Raw genomic sequence first — 22,471 nt, forward strand, 5'->3', positions numbered from 1 at the left:
AAAGTTGTAGCCTCGCCGAGGGTTCCTCTTTCTTTCTCGTTTCCTCCGTTCCTTCCGAACTCGCTACACGTCCCTGGTCCGGGGCTCTCTTTACACGAAGGTCGATTGAGTATCCTCGAGAACGTTCAGGGTGTCGTCTATCCGACGTCGTGTACGCGTGAACGTACTTGTACTTGGCGCGAACGTACTTGGCGAGTACTTACTTCTCGGGGACAACGTGAGCCAAGGATGACCGTAAAGCTTAATATTTTTTTTTATTTCTAATATTCAGCGATGTGGATATTATTTTCATGCTACAATCATCTCAGTCTTCATTTATCTCCTCCACTGCCCCACGCATCGTGTAAATTTTATTTATACCATATTCCGTGTCTACGTCCCCTGTACATAATTTTTCAAACGTCGTGTCACTCAGGAGTCCACGAGTCTAAAACGGCGCGATAAACTTTACGCGCGAGTAGCTCTATATTTAATCGAATAATAAAAGGCGAGCACTTAGCGTTGCACTCCGATCTCGTTACTATTCATATTTGGAGAGACAGCGCGGTTAACGCGGAACCCACAGCGACGAAGAACAGTTTTGGTTCTGTTTTCGTTGGGGGAAACGTCCGCGGAGAACCGCCCCGGACGATCGTTCAACCGTTCTTAGTAGGGGCCAGCCGCGAAAAACTAGCGAAAGCCCGCGATCGGGAAATGACCTGCCAGAGGAAAATTACACGGAACGAGCGAACGTTGCACAATGTCTCGACGAATCCCCACGGACCCCCTGACAGAATAATCAAGCCTGTCCTTACGCGTTCATGGAAATTGCAGTAAAGCCTCCGGGCTCCGCCTGTATATTTCATATTTTACGATGTGTACGCTGGTCCATCTCGAGAACAAATAGAGAAGGAAGGACGAGGGAGAGGAACGACGACTGGAGAAGTTGAAACTTCCTGCGGTGCGTTTCACTCGAGGCGAACCCAGAACGGGGTATACGGTGCATTAACCGAGCATTTACGTAAAGCGTCCAACGTGAACGTTTCCTGGCATTTTTATGAACCACGTTATACATCCATCGAGTGTCATCTTCTATTTTCTGGAATGACCATAATCAGAGGCCTCTTTTTTGTTAAAAAAGAGACCAATCTTTGAACTATGCGTACGTAATTGTTTCAGGAATGATTTTCTAAAAGAGGCATTTTTTGTTTCATTGCTTATAAGTTTAGAGACTCATCGCGTAATAATATATTTGGAAGTAGATTGTAAATTAGACAACGAAAGTTATTTCGGTCAGTCCCATAAGTGTTCGTACTCTCTATGACTATTGAAAAAATTCGTTTAAATTAAATGGTAGGTTTGATGTTTCCAAAATAAATATTTCAATATCAGTACGTACAGAACATGTAAACTACTGTACATGCATGTATGTATAACGAAATATTTATTTGAAAACATGAAACCCATCATCTAATTTAGATTTTCTTCTATCGGCATAAAGGGTACGAATATTTATGAGACCGACTGTATATTCGTACCTAAACTCACCGTTTAAATAATTCCACATTTGTTCGATTCGCGCGATGCTAAGCATTAATATCTTGCTGCGCCGCGCGTATTTCTTGGAGCGATACGAAGAATGGAGAATTGATATATCACGTGGTTTTATTTTTAATGTCTCGTACGGCACGGTTTATTGGTTGACCCAATTAATTCCGTCGCGCGGAATTTATTTGATTTCGGATTTATAACGTCGCCGAACAAACATTTACAACTAAATTCGCGGACAATGCATAATCGCTCAGGCACGCGTATCGAATGAAACAGCGTGGGACGGTTCGTATTGGCTTTTGGGGGATGCTCGCGATAAAAACGATGCACCGGGGAGCGTAATTCATCATGCAAACCGTTCGTCAACCCGTATCGCCGCGATTTTGAATTTATTGCTTCTTTTCACGGCGAAACTCCTATCGCCGTGATACCACGCGCGCGAGATAAATATAAGGGGTGGTCGCGACGTGAAATATTATCACGCGAATTTTAATTACGTTTCGTGCAATTCAAGTAACCGATATCATTTCTTGATATTTCGCGTCTAATTTAATCGTGTACCGTATCCCCCATCTAGAACCCGTTTAATTTCCATATAACAAGAATTTATATTAACTTACACCTCTTATAAAATCGACAATGGGAATATTTCATGGTGGAAAGATTCAATTTGACTACTTTGCATTTCATTAATTACCCCAGGGTTCCGAATTTATTGTCTCCTTTCAGGAAATATTGTTTCGTGTAATTTAATTATGCATTATATTTTCCGACCTACTTTATTTCAACGATATACCAAGAATGTGTATTAATTTCTACCTTTTATAAAATCGACAATGCGAACACTACATGGTGGAACGATTTAATTCGAGCATTTCACGATTACACCATATTTCGACTAATTAGTATTAACGGTTTATCGATCGTTGCTTCTCACTTGCGTTTGAAACCAAGTCGCGCTTAAACGAGCATCCCTTGCTAAAGATACGTCTGTCGAATATGTCTTGGTCACGAGCTCGTTAATTATTTGTACGATGACAACGACCTCGATTTAATCCCAAATTCATGTACCCAAAATCCTATCAAAAATAAAATATTCCTGCTTGTGCTATGGTTTATTTTTTATAGAAGATTCACGTAGAAAGCAAATTTTATTCTCGTCCCTAGGGGATGCAAAGGTGAAATCGAAGGGTGTCTGGAGTACGATGGAAGGGACGTCACGGGGAAGAATTTGGATAAAAAAAAAGGGATTTCCGTCGGAATTTACGACTCGACGTTATTTGGTCGATCGAAGATAAAACGAAGCCGAAACGATCAAACGAGACCGATAAATACATGTTTCTCTAGACAAGGGGTGGCTCGTAGCTTCGATTTAAATCAAATTATTTACATTACTTGGGAGCTTAAATGAACGTGGTCAAATTTTAAATCACATTCACTTTAAATTCCTATCCCTCCAAAAGCATGCATTATCGTTCCCCAGGATTTACATTAATTTCAACTGTTACTCTCAGCGACAGTGGACAAGCGTAGGAATTTGAGAATAAGTCACGCGGTATTCATAAATGAATTTCTAGGATTTACTGCACTCGTTCTACATTCACAGTCGAATTAAATATCGACACACGAGTACGTTTACCTCGCCAAATATAATTATTCTACAGTTCTCCAATGTTCTACTTCGTTTTCTTTTTTCGATTTCGCCAGGAAAGGTCGACAGGAAGTTCGTCGAACCCGGTTTAGCATTCGACGCGTGTCGTCGTCGACGAATTATCGACGATAATGTGGAAGAAGCGTGACGGACCGCGGGTGAAAGAAAAAGAAATCACGAAACCGGCGCGAAAAGAGCGGGAACGGAATACGAAATGAAACCGTGGGTGAGCTTTGCCTCCTGGCTAGCAGTTATCAAAATTGAATTTACAATTGCCAAAGCAGAGGGAGGAGGGGAAACGCACACGGAGACTGAGTGGGGGAGAAAATCTGCGAGCCCTCCGGCTGCTCCATCGTTATTTATGTCCCCAACGTACGGCTCGACAGAGCCATTCTCGATATACAATAGAAATTTGTTCGCGCGACGTGTCGGGCAATTCGAACAGAGCCGAAAAGAAATAGGAGAGAGAGGGAAACGGAGACAAGGGGATCCGAGGAATCGTGGCGAAGCGTTTTCGAGTATCACGGTGTTCCAGGACCGTGAAAAGTGTTTCGCGTCTCGGATCGGGTCAAAGAGAATGAAAGCCAGGGAGAGGCGACGCACAGGGGTCAAATTGATTGCTCCTTTCACCCTGGCTGCTTCAAGGCCGAGCTATAGATATATTCGCGACGCGGACCGACGCGATTCGTGACCCGAAATCGAATCCCGCGTCACCTCCCATTCCCAGTCCCTTTCGCGACCCGAATCCGACGCTGGGGTACCATTAATTGGACGTCAAAGATTCGGGAAACGAAACCTTCCACCCACCCTCGGGCTATTTCGGTAACTCAGCCCGATAAATAACATCGGCGGGCTCGAAAAATGAACGTATGGGGCTTTATACCCCATGACTCGTGTCAGTAATCACTTGTTGCTAATTAAAGTTTGATAAAAGTATCCATTGCTTCGATATTGATCCCAGGTCCTCTTCGGCGAAATAATATTGGGGTGAAAATTACTGTATAGGTCAGATTATATGGAAATTGTAATTGTAGAAGGGAAAAATAGATATAAGAAGTCTACCCTCATAGCGGAAAAAAATTGTTGTCGAGTGATACGTAAATTCATATTGTCTGCTAAATTTAGTATGCAATCAGTGTTACAAAAATAAGAATTTCTACTTAAATCCTCGCCCTACCTTTACTTGTATATATTTTATTATTCACAACGTTCTACTCTCAACATTTAAAAAACGAAGAATGCAATTTCTCCTCGATAATCATACTTAAAATAGAAATATTGAAAATATAATAAAAATACTTATTCTTATAATGCATAATATCTAAGGTGGTTCGACTTGAACAACCCTAATCGATGTTGCTAAACGTATCTACAACGTTCGATAACTCCCTGCTTTTCCTAATAGGAGATTAACGTGTCGATCTTGTGTCAATCTCTCGAATAATTAATTCCATGAATTATTGGAAGAAGTTCCATTAGACATTGCACGCTCCACACGATTTATGCATGGAGGTGCAACGTTCCATTTCGAGTAGCCAGACAGTTCTTGAGCAAACGGGCTCCTAACGGATGAATAGGTCATGTCTGGCTCGCTCGTTTCTCACACGGAAATTCGCTGGATTTTTGTTTTCCCAGGCCCTGCTTAAAATCATTTGTTTATTCAACGCCGGTCGTCATTGAAATACTCGGACGACCGGCTCGTTGTGTGCCTTTCGTGAATTTATCAGGTATTTCAAGAAGAGCGCCCCAAAAGAGTTTCGAAAGTGCGGACTTGTTGCAGTTGAATCAGTTTCGGAGGCTATGCAGAAGAATAAAATCTCTTTTATTGAAGTCGAAGGGCTGAGGCATATTCAAGGCGTGGGTACACAAGTATTCTTTGATGCTCAAACAGGTTCAACATTGTTCTGCCTGTGCAACCTATTTCTAAGTAATAGAATTTTTTTCTATTTTCCATGCCTCGACTCGTACATCTTCTAAATCGATATCCTCTTACTTCGGTAGTTCTATCTACCTTAACGCATGTAAATAAAATTTTCAAAATGCCTAAACGTATTTTTAAGTCTCCGATCGTAACCACGCCCCTTCGGTCCTGGCTTATTCGCACCAACCTCCTCGAAGTTATAATCACAGTTGAAAAAGCGTGCTCCAGATTTCCGAAGCCATTCGAGAGCATCGTTACATTTGTAATTTACACGCTCGATAAACGTTACTCTCGAAGTTTGAATCAGTTCTTCGAGTCGCGATCGTGGTTCGTTCGTTGTGGATGCGTTTGGTAATCGCGGCACCGTTTGAATTATCTCTGGAAGTAATTTAATTACCGCTGAAAGTAAGGTACAAACGTTGGAAGGGAAAGAGGGGGGGGGGCTAATCCGACGCATCCACCCCAATGGGCGACGAACCAATTAACTGAATTATCGAGAGCCCATTAATCGAGAAACGTTCGACTCTCCCTGATGCACTCGCATTGGGAACGCTACTTTATATTCGATGCCCGTGAATTCTTTTTCCGCGCGACTCTCACATATGTATTTTATTCGGGCTGCGCGGCTACAGCGAAGATTACCATCGGAAATGGGATTACGCGCATCCGCCGAAAGAGGTTTTCGCCCAAAGAACGCGGAGATGAATAAGACCGCCCTGGCTCTTTTTCAACGTTTTTCCACGGGCCGATTCTGGGTCATGGAAAAAGGCGAGCCACGCAGGAAACGTCGTGTACGATTGATAATTATTGCAATAACCGTTGGACAACGCTCGTTCAAAGGAGCTCATGTTTGCAGACGATAACCATTCGCTAAACCCCGATACGATTTCGACTCGGTTGCGGTCTACTCGAGACTCGGCGAATTAACGAAAATATATCCGCGGAGAGGTGTGTTTTTATACTAGTTAGGACCTGAGAAATTTTGTGAGTCTTGTGAATATTGCTTTATGGAACTTGACAGAATCGTGTAAGAGGTGAATGAATCGTCGGAGGAAATTCCCAAGTATTAGCGATTTTAGACTATGGAAGTGGTGTTGCCCTTCAATGAATTATCCGAGCTAGTAGAGAATACGACCACTGAAATTTTTTCTGTAATCTAAACCCTAATCCAGACCTTCTAATACAGGACAGTCTCTCAAGAAACTGGCTCGTTTCTATAAAAATTCCTAAACAAGCCTAAATAATTCTTAAATAAATTTCTACATAATTTTGTCTCTACAGATAGTATCGCACCTTAATAAATCGAGCTGTTCAATTATCCAAGCTAGTGCAATGCGATCATCCAAATTTTTCCTGTGCTCTAAACCCTTTCTAATAAAGGGCAGTCTCATGAAAGATGGCGCAAAGATGGTAGTAATAAAAATTCATTGGTACAACAACCAACTGTGGCGCTAACTCGACGTCCCTAATTACCAGTAGCCAGTTTGCCGGCCACGCTTAACGAGGAGGTATAGAATTCGCGTCTTCCGCCTGCTTAACAGGCAAAGAAGCGCCGAAAGAACGTAATTCTGCATTTATTCAAAGGTTACAGGGGACCCGAGACTCCGGTTCTATTTCTCGCAAATTATTTCGCAAGTGGGAGGCGAGAAGGAAATCGAGAACGTGGCATACATTAAGTGTCGCGAGAATTCACCGTCCTTTGAGGATTCCTGCTCCCAGTGTGGCCGCGAACGCTTCGAAATTTACTTTTACTTGCAAATACCTTAACCACCATCCTCGCGCCGTATCAACACCCGCGCAAAACTCCCAGAACTCGGTAAACGCGAAAGCGTTTCCTCGATCCGTTAATTTACGAGTCCAATCTTTCGATCTCGGAGATGATCTACGTGTCGAGTTTGACTTCTGGGGTCGTTTCAAACTCCTTGCGACGGGCTCCACCAACCAGACATTTCGTCGACGTTGAGTTCGACGAATTTGTAACTTGCGCGGAACTTGGTTGGAGCGTTGGTTGGACTCATCCTCAACTTTAATTGTCTCGATTCCTGCTTGAGAATTATGGCTGTTTTTGTTTCGTTCCTTCTTTTAATATACTAAATTAAACAATAGGTTTGATACTTAATTTAGACAGGTCCTTTCAATGTACAATTAAGAGAAGGAACCTAAGTTAGACCACTTTGGACAACATCCGGACAAATTGTAATACTCCTGACGAACAAATCAGAAATATTCTCCGTGATCGTACTTCTTCAGGTAATCTTCCTCCTTTTTATTATTCTCCATCGAACGTCGAAACAGGTCCGATTAATGCAATCCACGCCCGTCCTACGCCATCTTTTCTTCTCCAGTCTGTTTATTTCGTAACAAGCACGAGGCGACACGCGAAATAAACGAACGAATAAGTAAATCTTCGAAATCCGTTCGCAGCGAGTAATTAGATTTCTGTGCACCGAAGTTGACTGGCAAGTTTCAGACTACGTCGGTCGGAGTCGGAAGTAACATTCGTTGGCCTTTAGCAGCTTCGTTTCGTAAGTGTCGGAGACCCTTGTTTCAGTGGGGATTAACGCCACGACAGACTTTGAAATCCACCACCAAGCCGGCTGCGCTTCCTCTCCTTTTCTCCATTAGATGTAATTCCATTCGGCGCTATTAGCGAGTAAGATGGTCTTCCTGCACCCGGGGGAGTAACTTTTTAACGAATGGTTTCGTTGGACTCTTCTCAGCCGCGGGACTTTCGCACTTGAGATTTCCTTCTTTCTTGGATAACCGGTCGCTTTATGAACCACTTGAATTTCCCGTGAGACGGGATCGCGCAACTACGCGGACCGCGTCCTTCTTCCCACTTTTACAATTACTTTTCTGGAATATGTACCAGGTACCAACTTGCACGCTCCATTACGTAGATGACAAATTTTTTTTGGTCGTGTTTAGGGATGGAGAGCTAATCCAATGATAAGCGGGGGTGTCGAGCGGATTGTGAAACTTGACGTTTCGGGAGTGCGGAATTTAAGATGATGAAGATTAGCGTTTGGGGGATCTTTGGGGAGAAAGTTTAAGCTGGGGAGCTTCATCTTGCATAAAATCAACTTCCTTTGGAATTCTCCAATATTTCCAACGGCTTGCTGTGGATTTATAAGGGAAATAAACATAAAATGACAGAAGTACACGAGAAATATGTTGCACGAACTGTATACGGATGACTATAGAGAGATGTTCTTCGAGACGATGAAAGAAACAAGTATCGATACTTCGCCGTGCTCAAAGAACAACGGAATTTACAATTCCACTCTCTCCATTCTTCTTATTTATTCGTTTCGAATGGTTTTATATTTCGAACGTGAACGTAACGCGAACCCAGTCCCGTCACGTTTCGCGCGGCAAAGATGAACGCGGTCGTAAAGAAAAACTCGATGAAATGGGGGGGAAAGGGAGACGGTGGAAAATTAATCTGTATAAGAAACGAGCTCGCGACGAAAGAAAAGGATAAGTCGACTGGCGGCGGTAATTGAACGTCTCGGGGTCGACGGCGAAGTTTCGTCGCGAAGCTTAGAAACCGAAAATAAATTTTCAATGAAATTAATACCAGAGGGGGGACGGAGAGATGTATTTCGTCGGATCGCAAAGGCGGATTAATCCTTTTTTTTTTCCACGGGCGACTCGCGCGACCGATTTTCGAAACTTTGGAAATTCACTTAAACCCGGAACGATTTTTTAATAGAAAAACTTCGTTTCATTTAACTCCTTCACGGGTACAAACTTTGTTTTTATCGATATTCCGGGAGTTCTTTTCCCTCTCGGTTCCCGTCGTTCCGTGTCTTTGTTTTTTAATCGAAAACGCGAGGGAAGTTTCATCAGGAGCACACGGCCGCCGGAGGCGACGCTCGCAGCCCGTGCTCGCAACATCTATTTCGCTGCGTCGAAGTGGAACCGTCTTTTCTATCCCTCTTCGCGTCCCTTCGCGGCCCGTGGCTGATAAAAAGGACCGTTGCCGTGAGTCTTGGGACAATCTGTTCGTTTTATCGGCGCAAATATGCTCAGGGTCCGCGGACGAAGCTAACAGTCGACGGATATCTCTCTGGAGGATTACCAGTTCCTCGGGAGCAGTGGTGCGCAAACTGGAACCCTCCATTAGGTTCATCCGACTGGCGAAACCTAGTTGAAAGCAAGTTCAAGGATGGAAATGCTCTCAAACGATAATTCCTTGGTGAAATATATTTTTGCACTTTTAAAGACGAGTGTGTTCCATCTTCTTGTACTTTAACCTTATACTATAACCTATACTGTTCATCTGTGGAATGCAAGAGTTCCTAGGTGTCATTTTAAACATTTTCTAATTAGCGCACAAGGAATAAAATAGCAAAAACTCGGTGTCCTTGAGCTAGACACCCTAGTATAAAACTCTTAAATAAATAAATGAATAAAATTGGTACACTGGTATGACTGATTTTTATTTTCAAAGTTCTTTCAACGAACACGTGTTTCCAACCATATAACAATATTTTGATGGACTTGAATGTCCATACTTGCAAAACTATACACCACTTGGATTTATGGGTGTACTATCTTTAAAAAGTTTGGTTAGACACGTTGAATTGGCCTTCGGAACAATTTCGTTTATTTGTAGAGTTTGCGCACCACTGCTACAGAGCAACGGGTATATATTTTCTGCATTCGCACAAATAAACGTATCATCGCCGACGCTATAATACGTTCGAGTATTCGTCCTCGTGCCAGTTAAAGATGATCATTGCTCGCTCCTCGGAGCAAAATTTGATTTCGACGGAGAGACTGGCACGTATGGAAATAACGTCTCGACTTTTCGATTAGAGTCATCCTCGGGATACGTGGGTAACATGATTCCATCCAAAATTCACTTCAAATTCAAGCAAGACTCCGAACACGATTCTACGCTTTCGACCTACATTCGGGTCGTCTTCAAAAGGATACAGAATTTTTAGTATAATACGTACAATAGAACGAACAGTACTTTAATCTGCATAATGCTGTGAGTTTTCACTCGACACCAATTAATTTCAACAAAATTCTACCCGTGTTGAAAACTTTGCAGTTTCCAGGAATATTCAACGGATTCAAAGACTACACAAGTCCTTTTAATAACGTCTACGATGTTATCTTTGCCTGGAGCGCAGCTGCATCTGCAATCACAATGTTCTTTAAATAAAATCTTTGTTTATTTATGCATCACGTGTTCAAGTACCACGATCCTTTCTTCTCCTGGACCACATGATATTCTTATATAATCTCCCCAAACCCCACGATTCGCTTCTCCCCTGCATTCATTACTAAGCATTAACAACTCTTTATTATTCTAATTCTGATTTCGTTCCTTCTTTATATTTTTTTCAGGTGCCTTTGTTTCTGAACTTCATATTTCACTGATTACTTTCCCTCCCTCGAGGATGTATAAGAGCCTGCGAGACCGTGAAACAGCGGTTCGCAACCTTTTTCCTTACCAAGCCAAAGGAAATGTGTTTAACAACCTTGGCAATTAAACATTTATTTTAATATAATTTAGTAAAAGTATTTCAAAAATCTCAAGCACAAAGAATTTAAAAAAAAAATCTACTTTTGACTCGTGTTCTATCAATGACAATCTCGACATTTTTTTCAAATATAATTTGATATAATATCAACGGTTTGGTAAGAATATCAACGAAGAATCTATTTCTCAAGCCTCGGAAATAAAGGAATAACCCCTCGACTGTCGATTCATTATTTTTTCGCAGAAGATTGTACGTAAGGGATGCAATTTGGAAGACGGTGTCACAAGAATAGCAGCAGAACTCGTAGCTGCTAACGTTTCCGTTACAAGGAGCCCAGCCAGGAGAAGAAAAGAGTAAAAACGATTTAAAATAACGTTCCGCGCTACCAACTGAGAACCGAGAATCGCGAGGAACTGCCAAACAGCTATCGACTGCAGAAACTCGAGGCATTCCGGAAGTCCGTAAAAGCGCGAAGACGTTCCGCGGACTTCCACATATTTGTTAAGAACTCGAAACTGGAAAAAGACGCCGATCCGGAATTGTATTTCTCGACAATCCTCCGACCCGTGGAGTTGCTATACTAACGAGTTGCGAAGATTCCAAACGACCGCGGCAACTTCTTCCAGGGAACGAGGAAGATGGCGCAGAACTTTGAAACATCTCGTTGCGGTCGGATATATACATATTTCATGGAGAACCCTGAGACAGATGTACTTTTGTCATTTCTCGAAAAGAAAGGGTTCCCTCTGAACGAGGAATATTTTATAATAATAGCGTCCTCGATTAGTTTCTTCAACTTTATGTCTCGTCTTCAAGGACACCCTTGGCCTGAATCGTGTATTTTAAATGCGTCTGAACTATTAAGGTAGCGTTGGTAAAATTGGAGAGAACTCAGGTTGACAGAACGTTGTTATACGTTAATGGAATGCAGAAATCTCCTAACTTGAAAAATATTGCAAGAAATGTGGTATAAAGCATAAAGACACGAAAGGTTAAGTAACACTAAGGGCTCTATTAAATGAGACAAGTACTTACGCTCTTCAGTGATGCTATTGCATAGATGTCTATTTAGTTTTTAATCTCTCCAAGTAATAGATTGCGAATGTTTATGAGAAATAGAAATACGAAGAAATCTGTGAGAATGTGCACAAACGAAAAAATACATAAAGTATCAACAATAATATACACCTTATGCATGTTTAGAGGTTAGAACATACTTTCTTTCAAGTCTGAATTTTTTCAATCAATTCAAGTACCAATTTTTTCCCCTTAATCTATAAAAATATGAACATTCGTATTATATAACATTCACGGTCTCATCACGAATAAAATATTAAAGGGATACATCTAGACCCAGAAGTTGAATGGTAATTTTAGAACCTACCCTAAGGATCTCGTTACTTAATTTCCTGCGTAAAACCAGCGCGAGTTAACAAGCAATCGGAACAAATCGTTTCCGGGTGTAATTGCCGTCCAATTTCGCTGAAACGCCTAAGATTCCTTAATTGAGATCACTCCCGACGCAATCTCTTGATCCAAATTTTAATCGGGAATGAAGTTAATCCCTCGGAACATTTTCTACCAGAAATTCCCCGACTCACCGGCAATTATATATCGAGAGAAGAATCCCGGATCTAACGGTGGCATTCTCAACTCCGCGGCGGTGGCTCGAACACTGACGAACCAATTCCGTCGGATCGTTTCCGATATCGCGGACGCGCAGAAATTCTTCTCATTAAATTTAGCGATTGTCCTTCTGTTCTTATTTGTATCGAAGATGATTCGAACCTCGATTCTCAATGTACACAGAGCTCAGAATAGAGAAACGTTTCACTATTATTTCTGGTTTACTATTTCACCTTTCCACGTTGAGGTATTTAATATTATATCTAAACAAATTTTAAATCAAAGCCAATCTTTGTCGGGTTTCGAAAGAATATTTCTTTACCCAAAATAAAAGGATAACTCCTTAAAGTTAACCTCGATAAATCAACATGAAATTTGTCCTACACAGAATGATCTGCAAAGTCCACCAAACGCCTTCCCCTTAACACATGTGGGGATTCAGTGCTTTTCGCTGAAGCACGAAAATAAATAATTGTACAAGTTGAGCAACAAAGGATACGAATTTTAACGAAGTTACAAAAATCAATACCACGATAAATGTTTGATTATGTAGTCTCCGATAGACTAAATAATATTCAATCCTAGTAGAAATTTTCAAGAATATTCGTCTAGCAATCAACGTGTTAATAAAATCTGATATACGCCGATGCCGTTGCACAGAAGTCTGCTATTGTCTCGGGATGACAATAAAATTGCTTAATTCTGTAACGTCGACAAGACGACGCTAGTGGCGTGGTTGTTCGTTGAAACTCGAAGCAGTTTCGCAAAAAGCGGCTCCGAGAAGTCCGTTAGTCGTCGAAGAACGAAATCTAAGAGCGCAGAGGAAGAGGAACGCCCGTTCTTGTCGGGCGTTTTGCGAGATCTGTCCTACAACAGCCAAATTGAAACCGCCCTTGGGTCCTAGCTGAGCGGAACAATTTAATTGCCCACCTTCGCCTTCGTTTTTACGTTCGTTCTAGTAACTCCGGTTGCGGGGACCACTGTGTGCTCGCTATTATCGAGTACAAGTAAACAGTAATCAACGTTGTGGATTATTTCCAATTGAACGTGAATCGGGAGCTCGCATTTCTTGTTCGATTACTCCCGTTCTATCCGCGTTTACTTATTGGATCGATGTTCGATGATATAAATAGACTCGTTTATGGATGTTTACGCAAATTATTTATAGCAAATATTATGAAGAGTGCAGATCAAGAATTGTAACTTAAACGAAAGAATCTACTCTTCTACTCTTTGAATGGTATTAGGTTGTCCAGAAAGTTCGTGCTAATTTCTAAGAAACATTCAAAAACACGTTTGAATTTTGATATACATTTATTGAATTACATAGGTGCGATTTAGTTCCACAACCTTTCCACCTTTTAAGGGATGTATGCATGTTATTTGTTTTCAACTACTTCAATATATTCAGACCTGTACCACCTACCAAAAATCGGCATTTAAAACATTTTTGTTCATCGATTTCCCTATTATTGGCATAAATGCACGAACAACCCCAGTCTACTAACTCGAAAATTCTGTTCTGCCACCCATATTTTTAATTTAGTTAAAAGTGAAAGAAACATAAATCGTTTATCCTTTATCCCTGACCCGAAATCGCGTTCCAAGGAATTTTACGCGTCTCTAATTTCTTTCGTTAACTCCGGCGGTTTCTCAGCGATGTTTCGTCCCTTCCCAGTCGAGATCCACCGAGCGGAACCGGCTAACGTATTTCTCTTAAAAAGGAAAGTTCTTATCGCGGCATTGTTGCCCTTTCGTGCTTGTCTCTGAAGAGGCGAACCGCTCTCGCCTACGAAATTGAATTAGTTCCTTCGCGCCTCGTGGATCTCGACTGCCGCCTGGCTGACCCTCGCGACGGCTTCCCTTCGTCTCTTCGAGTAATTCAATTCCTCGCTTATGCGAGTCCACCGTCTCCCCTACATGTACTCCATCGCAAAAGTACATAACTTGGACGAAGAATGTAATTACAAGTGATTCCGCGTGCCATCTTCCTTTCTGTCCTCTAGAATATTGCTCGCGATAAGCGAATGTATATTCTTTAATGGAAACGAACTTTAAATAAATTTACTTTCATTAATTCTGTAATATTTAGTATTTGTTATATCTTGTTAAGTATTCCTGGCTCTACATAGAAAATGAAAAATTACATCAACCACTCCGGTACTCGTCACCAAAAATATATACCCACTCGCTTATAAAACCACCTCATGTAAACGAACAAAGTTCCCCAAATTTTCGCAAGCGTTGTTCGTTTCGGTGGCATTATTTCGGGATACTTTTGGTCACCTCTAAACGTGGAGAATATTATTTTGGCTCTTTTAACGCACGTCGGGCAGCTTTGTCGTCAAATGACACTAAAAAAAGGGAATACAATGGCAGGTTGGACGAATTTTAAACACCAAAGCGCCCAAATGGAAAATGAAAAAGTAATAATAGGGAAAATATGAGCTTTTTGAAAACGCCGCGTTGCTTCGGTACACTCCGAGCACGGTACGTCGGTACATGTTAGAATGCGTGGAACAACCGAGGAGGGAGTGATTTTCCATGTAAAGCCGAATTGAAAATGCGAAATCGAGCTTTTTTTTATGCGTACCTTTATTTTCGTGAAAATCGATTTCGAAACTTTATCCGACGCGCGCTCCCCTAACGCGCCCGTCCATTGTTTACTATTTCTGCTTTTTGGGGGTTTGCAAACACCGATGGTATCGCGACACCGTCCATTAGCTGTCAATCTTACCATATTTTTTTAATAGTTCGAGTCAATTCGAACAAACACGATCATATCGCACTGGATGTGACACAATAGTCAAGCAGCACTCGACCCACGCGCGAAGCAAACTTTTCAAATGGGGTTACTCGAGAAGCCATGTATCAACAAATTTTATTCAACATTTTCGATGTATTTCCGCGAGAACAAGTACGGGAAAATGTCACTGATAAAAAAAAGTATATACTACAGCTCCTGAAATTTCTTATGAACACTAATCTTCTCCAAAAACATTAAAAGTTCACAGGTGTCGCTAATAACCCAATTAGTGGTTGATGCGACGATAAATAACTAAATAACTAACAAAAAAATGAAAATGGATTTCATCGGATTTTATCTCGAATTTTGTCGTATCGCGTAAACATGAATGTTTTAAAGCCAATTTCGCATAGCAAATGAATATTCCCGATGTATCGACTTATGAGGGATGAAAATGTTACTACCCTCGTGAATATTAATTCCTTCGAATTATTTAAAATCAGTTGAAATATGCGGTATTATACGCAATATTATCTCCACGCGCAATATCGCGCTATTCCAACGAATTTTTAAATCAATTATTTTCAAAACAAAGGCCGGAGTTGAAAATCGTTGTTGCCAATTTTTTCTTCATTTTTGCATGAAGAAGTACCGCGAACCAACTTTGCCGCTACATGAAACTATGATTTTTGGAAGGCAATCAGAGACATGTCGTTCTATTCGTTACACGAGCTCAATAGCGTGTAATTATTGCTCTAGCATTAAATAAATTTCCAAAGACGATTTTTCGAAAACAAAGCCTCGTATTAAAAAACATTACACATTTTTGGTTCGTTTTTGAATGAGAAATACTCTACACTATACTCGAAGAAATTGGCCACGTTTGGAAGTGTTTAAATTGATTTTACAAGCGAACCTCGACCAGTCTTCGTTATCGTGTATTAAACCTTTCCCAACGACAGTCCTAGATCCTTTTTAGAAACTCCCCGTGCGATACTATTGCGGTGATATAGAAACTCGGAAATGACGATTGGGAGTTACTGGCGTTGCACCAACAACGTGGTTTTTTTCCGCGTGAAGTTTGTCAGTTATCCGACCGACGCACGTGGAAAAAGTTTGTCGGGCATCAAACATATTATTGAATACGCGATATTGGCGCACGAGAAATAACCAGGCTTCATCGACGATATTAATAACCGTCGATCGATGCGCAGAAATAAAGAAACGAAGAGAAAAATGTTACACGTTCCATCGCCAAAGGGAACCGGGGGATTCGTTCGCGGATAAATTTCAATTTATTATCATCGCAACAATAGCTACCCACGAGAAATAAGGACAGCTGGAAATATCGCGGGACGCTGGAACGGGAAAATAATCGAATGAAAACCGACGCCAAGAATTTACGTCCGTCGTAAGTGAATTGCGCGATTTTACGTTGCGCGATTCGCTAATCTGTCGTGGATATGAAATAAACTAAATTTATCTAAGAAGTCCCTTTGAAGAAGATTAATTGTTAGACTCGGGATGTGTCGTTCTCAGTTCCGCTAACTGGACGTTTCGTCGCCATACATTATTTCGAACTCCTTGGAAGTTCAGGAGTTGTCCTAGATCGCAACTTGTCTTAATTCTGAGTTTAGTAATTCCAGGCCTGAAATGATTAAAATCCTGCTACCAAAACGCTGCAATAAGAAAAGTTTATGTTAGCCACGAGTGGTCCCCTCTAAACTGATCTTAAAAAAATATTAATTTCCCTATATTTGAACAAAAAATATTCACAAATAGCACAGGTCCCGTTAATACAGGCTCATTTAAAAGCCCAAATGGACTCGAATCGCGGTTGATTAACGAAAGGCCAAACATGCCCTCGTAATTACACTTTAATCCCTTAAACTCGATCGCTGATGAATACTAAACACACTCAATTTAAACTCTCGCTGGAAAGTTTCGAAATTGACTGAAAGTGACTCACCTTCAGCGTCGTCGGCCGTCGTGTCTCCGGAACTAAAGAGGTCATCTGAAACAGAAGTTTATTAGCGTCAGAACAGACGTCGGACTGGGAGGTGCTCGATGCGAATCAATTAAGCGTTATTTTCCACCCTCCTTAACGCGCTTCATTAGATTGCGTAACGAGACGATCATGCAAACAAGCGACACAATTAAACGAAAGCCCTGAAACATTCCCGCGCTTACGATTCAAAGTAACGAAATTATTTATCGATGAATACGACGAAATCTTTCAACCATATTCAATGTTCCTTGTATAATGTTCAATCTATAAATGTTACGATATAATTTACTGAATAATTCCATATATAAAAATAACGTCCTGCTGTGTATTTATTTTAATAAATTTTGAATATTAATTAAAATAATTCAATTGTACCACCCGTAAATTTCAATAGAATTAATTACAACTTGTTCTATACTGCGTAATTATCATCCTTTAACTTGTATTACACGCGAGCTTTATAAATAGTATAAATACCCCTGCGAATTGCCACGCCAGTGATAACATTAACGTCCCAGAAAATATTGCGCGTTCGAAACCTTCTGACTACGGTTAAACATAATTCCGAACACGATAATCTATGGCAGCGATGCGTAAACTTTTTCATGCGAAATAATATTTGAATTTAACGTAGCACCAAACGGAGACAGGCAAAATTTTATTCGAATAATAGATGACGGGAAGAGCAACGCGTAGTGATTTATTTATGACGTTTATTCGATTGAGCAGCAGTATTTTTATTTGTTACCTCTGTGAAATATCCCTCTGTGAAATGTTCCGTGATTCAAGTTTTAATTTTTATTTGACGTATAGGAGATTCTTTATGTTTTATTCTAAATTCGTATTTAAATGAATTTAAATAAAATATATACGCTGCGATTTTGAAACCTAAATAAAACTAGGCACTTCCTCTGAATCAAGTTCTCCCACGAGTAAAGCCATCAAACTATAACACCTAAAAGCGCGCTTCTTCACGACACGTTTCATACTTTATGCCTGGAACTTACTTTAATCCAGCAGGTGTTCAAACGTTCCATCATGGAAGTATAAATATTTGATTGGCTCGCTTCCCATACATTTTTCATTGCGTTTTCAAATTCCCTGGCATTTACACTCGCGCGATGAGTTTCAAATTGCATCTTTCGCGTCATCGATTGAAACAAACGGCGATCGAACTTTGTCTTCGATGCTATCCCAAATGTGCTATCCAATCTTGTTTGAGTATTCCGAAAAAGTCTATCCCATATTTTCTTTTCGGTAGAATTAAATCCCACGCGAGTGCCCATACTTAGCCTAACTACATAAGCACTCTCGCATCTGATTTCAGTTGCGAGTGTATACATATATAATTCAACAGTCTCCTTAAATGCACAAGTTTCTCTACGATAAATGGACAGTAACATGATCCGGGATCGGATATCTCAATGAGAGAATGCTGATGCAACGATCAAACTTTTTTTATTATTACCGTTTTTCTTGTAAAACTGTTGCCATCATATTCCTGACATTTTTCTGATTAAAATGAGACCAAACACGACGTAAACAAAATATATAGTTCCATTTGAGAAACGAAACTTGACCATCGTATCACGTTAAATAACAAAGGTAACAAAAATTCCTTCGCGCTGAGACACGAGCCCCGTTTTACCATAAAATTTCCATATTTGAAATTTTTCACTCGGTCGATAATTTTGGAGTTAGAGCTCTGTACTCTGTCACTTAGTAGCTCTGTATCACTTAGGCTGGAACACCCTGTATATAAAACAGTAGGGAAGAACGCGTAAAGTTCCAAGTTCTTCCAACGACAGTTGCATACAGTGCGTCGTATAAAAACGTTGTATACCGCCAACTCTTTCCCATTTTCAAGAAGAAACGTGCCCCTTCGGTTTCTTTACGTATGAATAACCAAGAGGCCGATGCGCGATACTTTCCAATATTTCAATGCTCGGGAAGTTTTTAGCCACTTCGCCAGCCGACGCTGCGCCACTGATAATTTATCTTCGGCCTAGGATTACGAGCATCTCTGCCACATTGAGCGCGTGTATCCGCGCGGATAAATTACAGATTACGAGTATACCTGGGCGCTTGAGCAACTCAATATTTCATCTATCCGTGGACATTTATTATGCAAATACCCGAATGGATCGGCGAACGGCTAATATGGGAAGTAAATTTTACGCAACATCGGCGGGGATCCTAAACAAACGCGAAGTTATCCGGAAGTAGCGGACACGTGAACCCGCTGCTAATCTTTCTCGGACAATCGTCGCGGTATTTACCGTTGATATTTGCCCACGCCTAACTGTCTCGTGACCTAATCAACTCCTCGTACCGATTTTGTATCGTTCGGAGGGTACTCTTTTCTCGATTAAAAAGTAGATTTTTTTAATATTCTTGTTGCTTGAGGTCTTCAAAATATTTCGTGTATGAAATTTTGTATATACAGTCAGTCCCATAGATATTCGTACCCTCTGTGTTTATTGAAGGAATTTGTCTGAATTAAACGATAGGTTCGATGTTTTCAAATAAATTTCTCATTGTATATATACAAGTGTAAAGTTTATCCATGTACATATTTATAATGAAACGTTTATTTGGAAACATCAAACCTATCATTTAATTTAGACAAAGTTTTTTAATAGACGTAGAAGGTACGAATATTTCTAAGACTTACTGTATGCGTACGAATAACGTAAACTTCTGAAATTTGCTACGTCTAAGTAAATCATGAAAATTGCCAGGAAACTGGTCTTAAAGAAAGAGCATCCACTTAACCCTCTTGATTACTGAGCAGAACGTAGCTTCTTTCGACAACTAGAACGCAATTACAGCAGTACACCATTAAAAGATGCAAGATTGCCTCGATACCTCCAAAGATAGGTGTCGAATGGAAGATACAATGTTTCTATTCGACGATAGAGCTTCGATGTATTTAACCTAGCTGTAAGTCTCGTTACTGAAATCAATAAATGGAAATTTATTCCAGATAGAATTTTCCAGTGCCCAACAGTGGCTATACTAAATATCAGAGATATTTTCATCGACGACTACGCAGTGTTGACTCGCGAAAGGGGATTTCAGTCAAATAACAAGTTCGTCCTCGGTGACATTCTCCGTGCACGTGACGCGATTGTGTACACTTGTGCCACGTCTTCGGGAAGGGATTAAATTTAATTTCGCGATCGATAAAGCTTTCCTCTAACGACCCAATTATGAAGTTATTGGTTACCGAAGCGTACGAAAGAAGGCATCCCGTTGGAAGGGTCGTAATCTTGCAGCGACGTCTACCTCTAGGGCCTCATTAACGATTTCGCAACACGAATAACGTTTTTCTAAGAATGGATTAAACAGAGCGTGCCCTTCTTCCTTCTTCGAGATTCTCTGGCCTTGTTCTACCAATTTAACACATAGTTGACCGGTCACGAATTAACTCGTGTTTGCACTTGCTTTATATATTTCAATTTATGAAACCCCAGGGCGATACAGAATATTGCAAAAGCTTTGCTCATCGCGTTCACTACTGTCGGTTTTTTCATTCGTATCACTCAGTAATCCAGTAGTACAAAAATTACGAAATAATAGTCGGTGACGTGAAACCGAAGGATTGTATACCGAGTGAGAGGTTTGTTTATACACATACCGAGACGAGCCTCTTCCTTCTCGTTACGTTCGATTCGAACTCGCGTGAAGCGAAAACATTTTTTGTCCCCAGTCAATTCTTCCGTTGAAATGAGAAAACTTTTCCCACTCTGGTGTTTTAAAGCTGCCGCGAAAAAAAAGAACGGAAGACCACGAAGGGAGAATTTGAAAGTTGGAATGCTTTCTCCGCTCGGAAAAATTCGCAATAATCAATAAACGATAACGGGCAGCGACTGTTGGCATAGTTGCACGGTGACTTCCATTAATATTCGGATACGTTGGCGCTTCGAACGCTATTGCTTTGTGCATGAAAATTTATATTAATTCGCATTATGAATGATGAAAGGACGTCCAACTTTCGCGCGACAAAAATATTCGCGTCCCGGTGCTCGTTGATACGAATTCTATTTTATTTATTGTTTGTTTCGTTTATTTACGGCTCAAAGAGGGTTACAGTAAATTTTTAGTGTGCGATACTTCTTATAAATAGGGCACAACCCCTGAAAATTTTATTTAAATAGATGGGGGCGTAATTCTTCGTTAATTGAATAGCTCTGTACACTTGGAGTAAAAATGACGACTTTTCACAAATATCTGAATATTTGGTGACTTCTGAATCGCGATATACCGAATTCTACCACCTACAGATTTAATGCAATATTCGATAATAACAGAAATTCGCCACGTTAAAAAGGAAGCAGTTTCGCTAAGCTCGTGTTTACGCGCAAATGAATAACTAGCAACTAGCGTTCAAGTATTAATAACAGTACGGTATACAATAAGTTTTGTTGAATCGACGTTCGGACAACCTATGCATCGATTAGCTTCGAAGTTAGTTCGCACGTAGGGACGCCGGCAACTCGACAGAGAACTGCAGGAAATGAAACCGAAGCAATAGTCTAATATAAACTGGAGCTAAAGTTGTTATAAAGTCGATCTAACACCGTCCAACTCGCTGTTGAAACACGCGCTTTCAGCGCACTGTGAAAAGGTATTAATGCCTTGTAATGGCAACGGGACACGAGAACGTTCGTCGAATTTCGATAAACGCCATCGAAATTAACTCCATTAGTTCCTCTAAGCATCGCGAAACCTATTAATAGCCGCGCACGATACGAAAAATATTCGCGGAATAAACGATACAACGGTGAAAAATTGTTTATCGAAATACGTTACAATTCGGCGGCTCGTTCGAAACGAAAAGCTATTTTAATGGGAATCCGATTCCGATGCATTTGTCGGATTTGGGTCGACATCGCGGTCGCTCGCGTTTTATTATATTTTTTTTTCCCCCGTTACAATATGCCGCGAAACGTTTCCACTAATTCACCTGTTCGTCGGCTTTCCCAGTTGTTGTGGCGCATAAATAAATCGAAAAAGTTCGTGCGAGGGATTCGAAGAACACATAGATAGAAATAATGAGAGCCAATTTATCATTTACCTAAAAAATGTACCATGTACGTTATAATAGAGCGATTTTCCTTGAAGAGTAGTAATCAAGTAATACATGGTCTTTAAATACTTTTAGCAAATCCTTTTTTTTTATATATATATTTTATATTCAAACGTTTGCGTCGAGTACTTTGATTGTAAAAAGATCTTAAATATTGAATTTGGTCAAAAAAAAAAAAAGAATATCCCTCAAGGAGAGAGTGTAATTAATTCCACATCCTATAATGATTTCTTAAAGAATGTACCTGAAAAATAGTAATTAAGTAACGCTGCATAATTAAACGATCACGTGTTCTCCATCTAACGTACAATTGCGTGGATAATTTCCTTGGTATTGCCTCTTGGCCCACAAAGTCCAGAATTTTTATTACTCGACCTTCTGGAGGAAAAAGTTTGC

The 22,471-nt window shown here is 40.5% G+C and overlaps 1 protein-coding gene across 2 annotated transcripts in view; it reads right to left on the reverse strand.

The window, feature by feature from the left end:
• The window catches only part of LOC128880699 (cysteine-rich motor neuron 1 protein), a 242,119-nt gene that overhangs the window by 171,787 nt on the left and 47,861 nt on the right, over window positions 1-22,471 (reverse strand). For both annotated transcript variants that reach the window (XM_054131050.1, XM_054131040.1), the window contains exon 5: window positions 16,945-16,989. In XM_054131050.1, the coding sequence (XP_053987025.1) occupies window positions 16,945-16,989 (45 nt within the window). The remainder of the gene's footprint in view (window positions 1-16,944; window positions 16,990-22,471) is intronic.

The sequence above is a fragment of the Hylaeus volcanicus genome, chromosome 1 (assembly GCF_026283585.1).
Source record: "Hylaeus volcanicus isolate JK05 chromosome 1, UHH_iyHylVolc1.0_haploid, whole genome shotgun sequence".
NCBI lineage: Eukaryota > Metazoa > Arthropoda > Insecta > Hymenoptera > Colletidae > Hylaeus > Hylaeus volcanicus.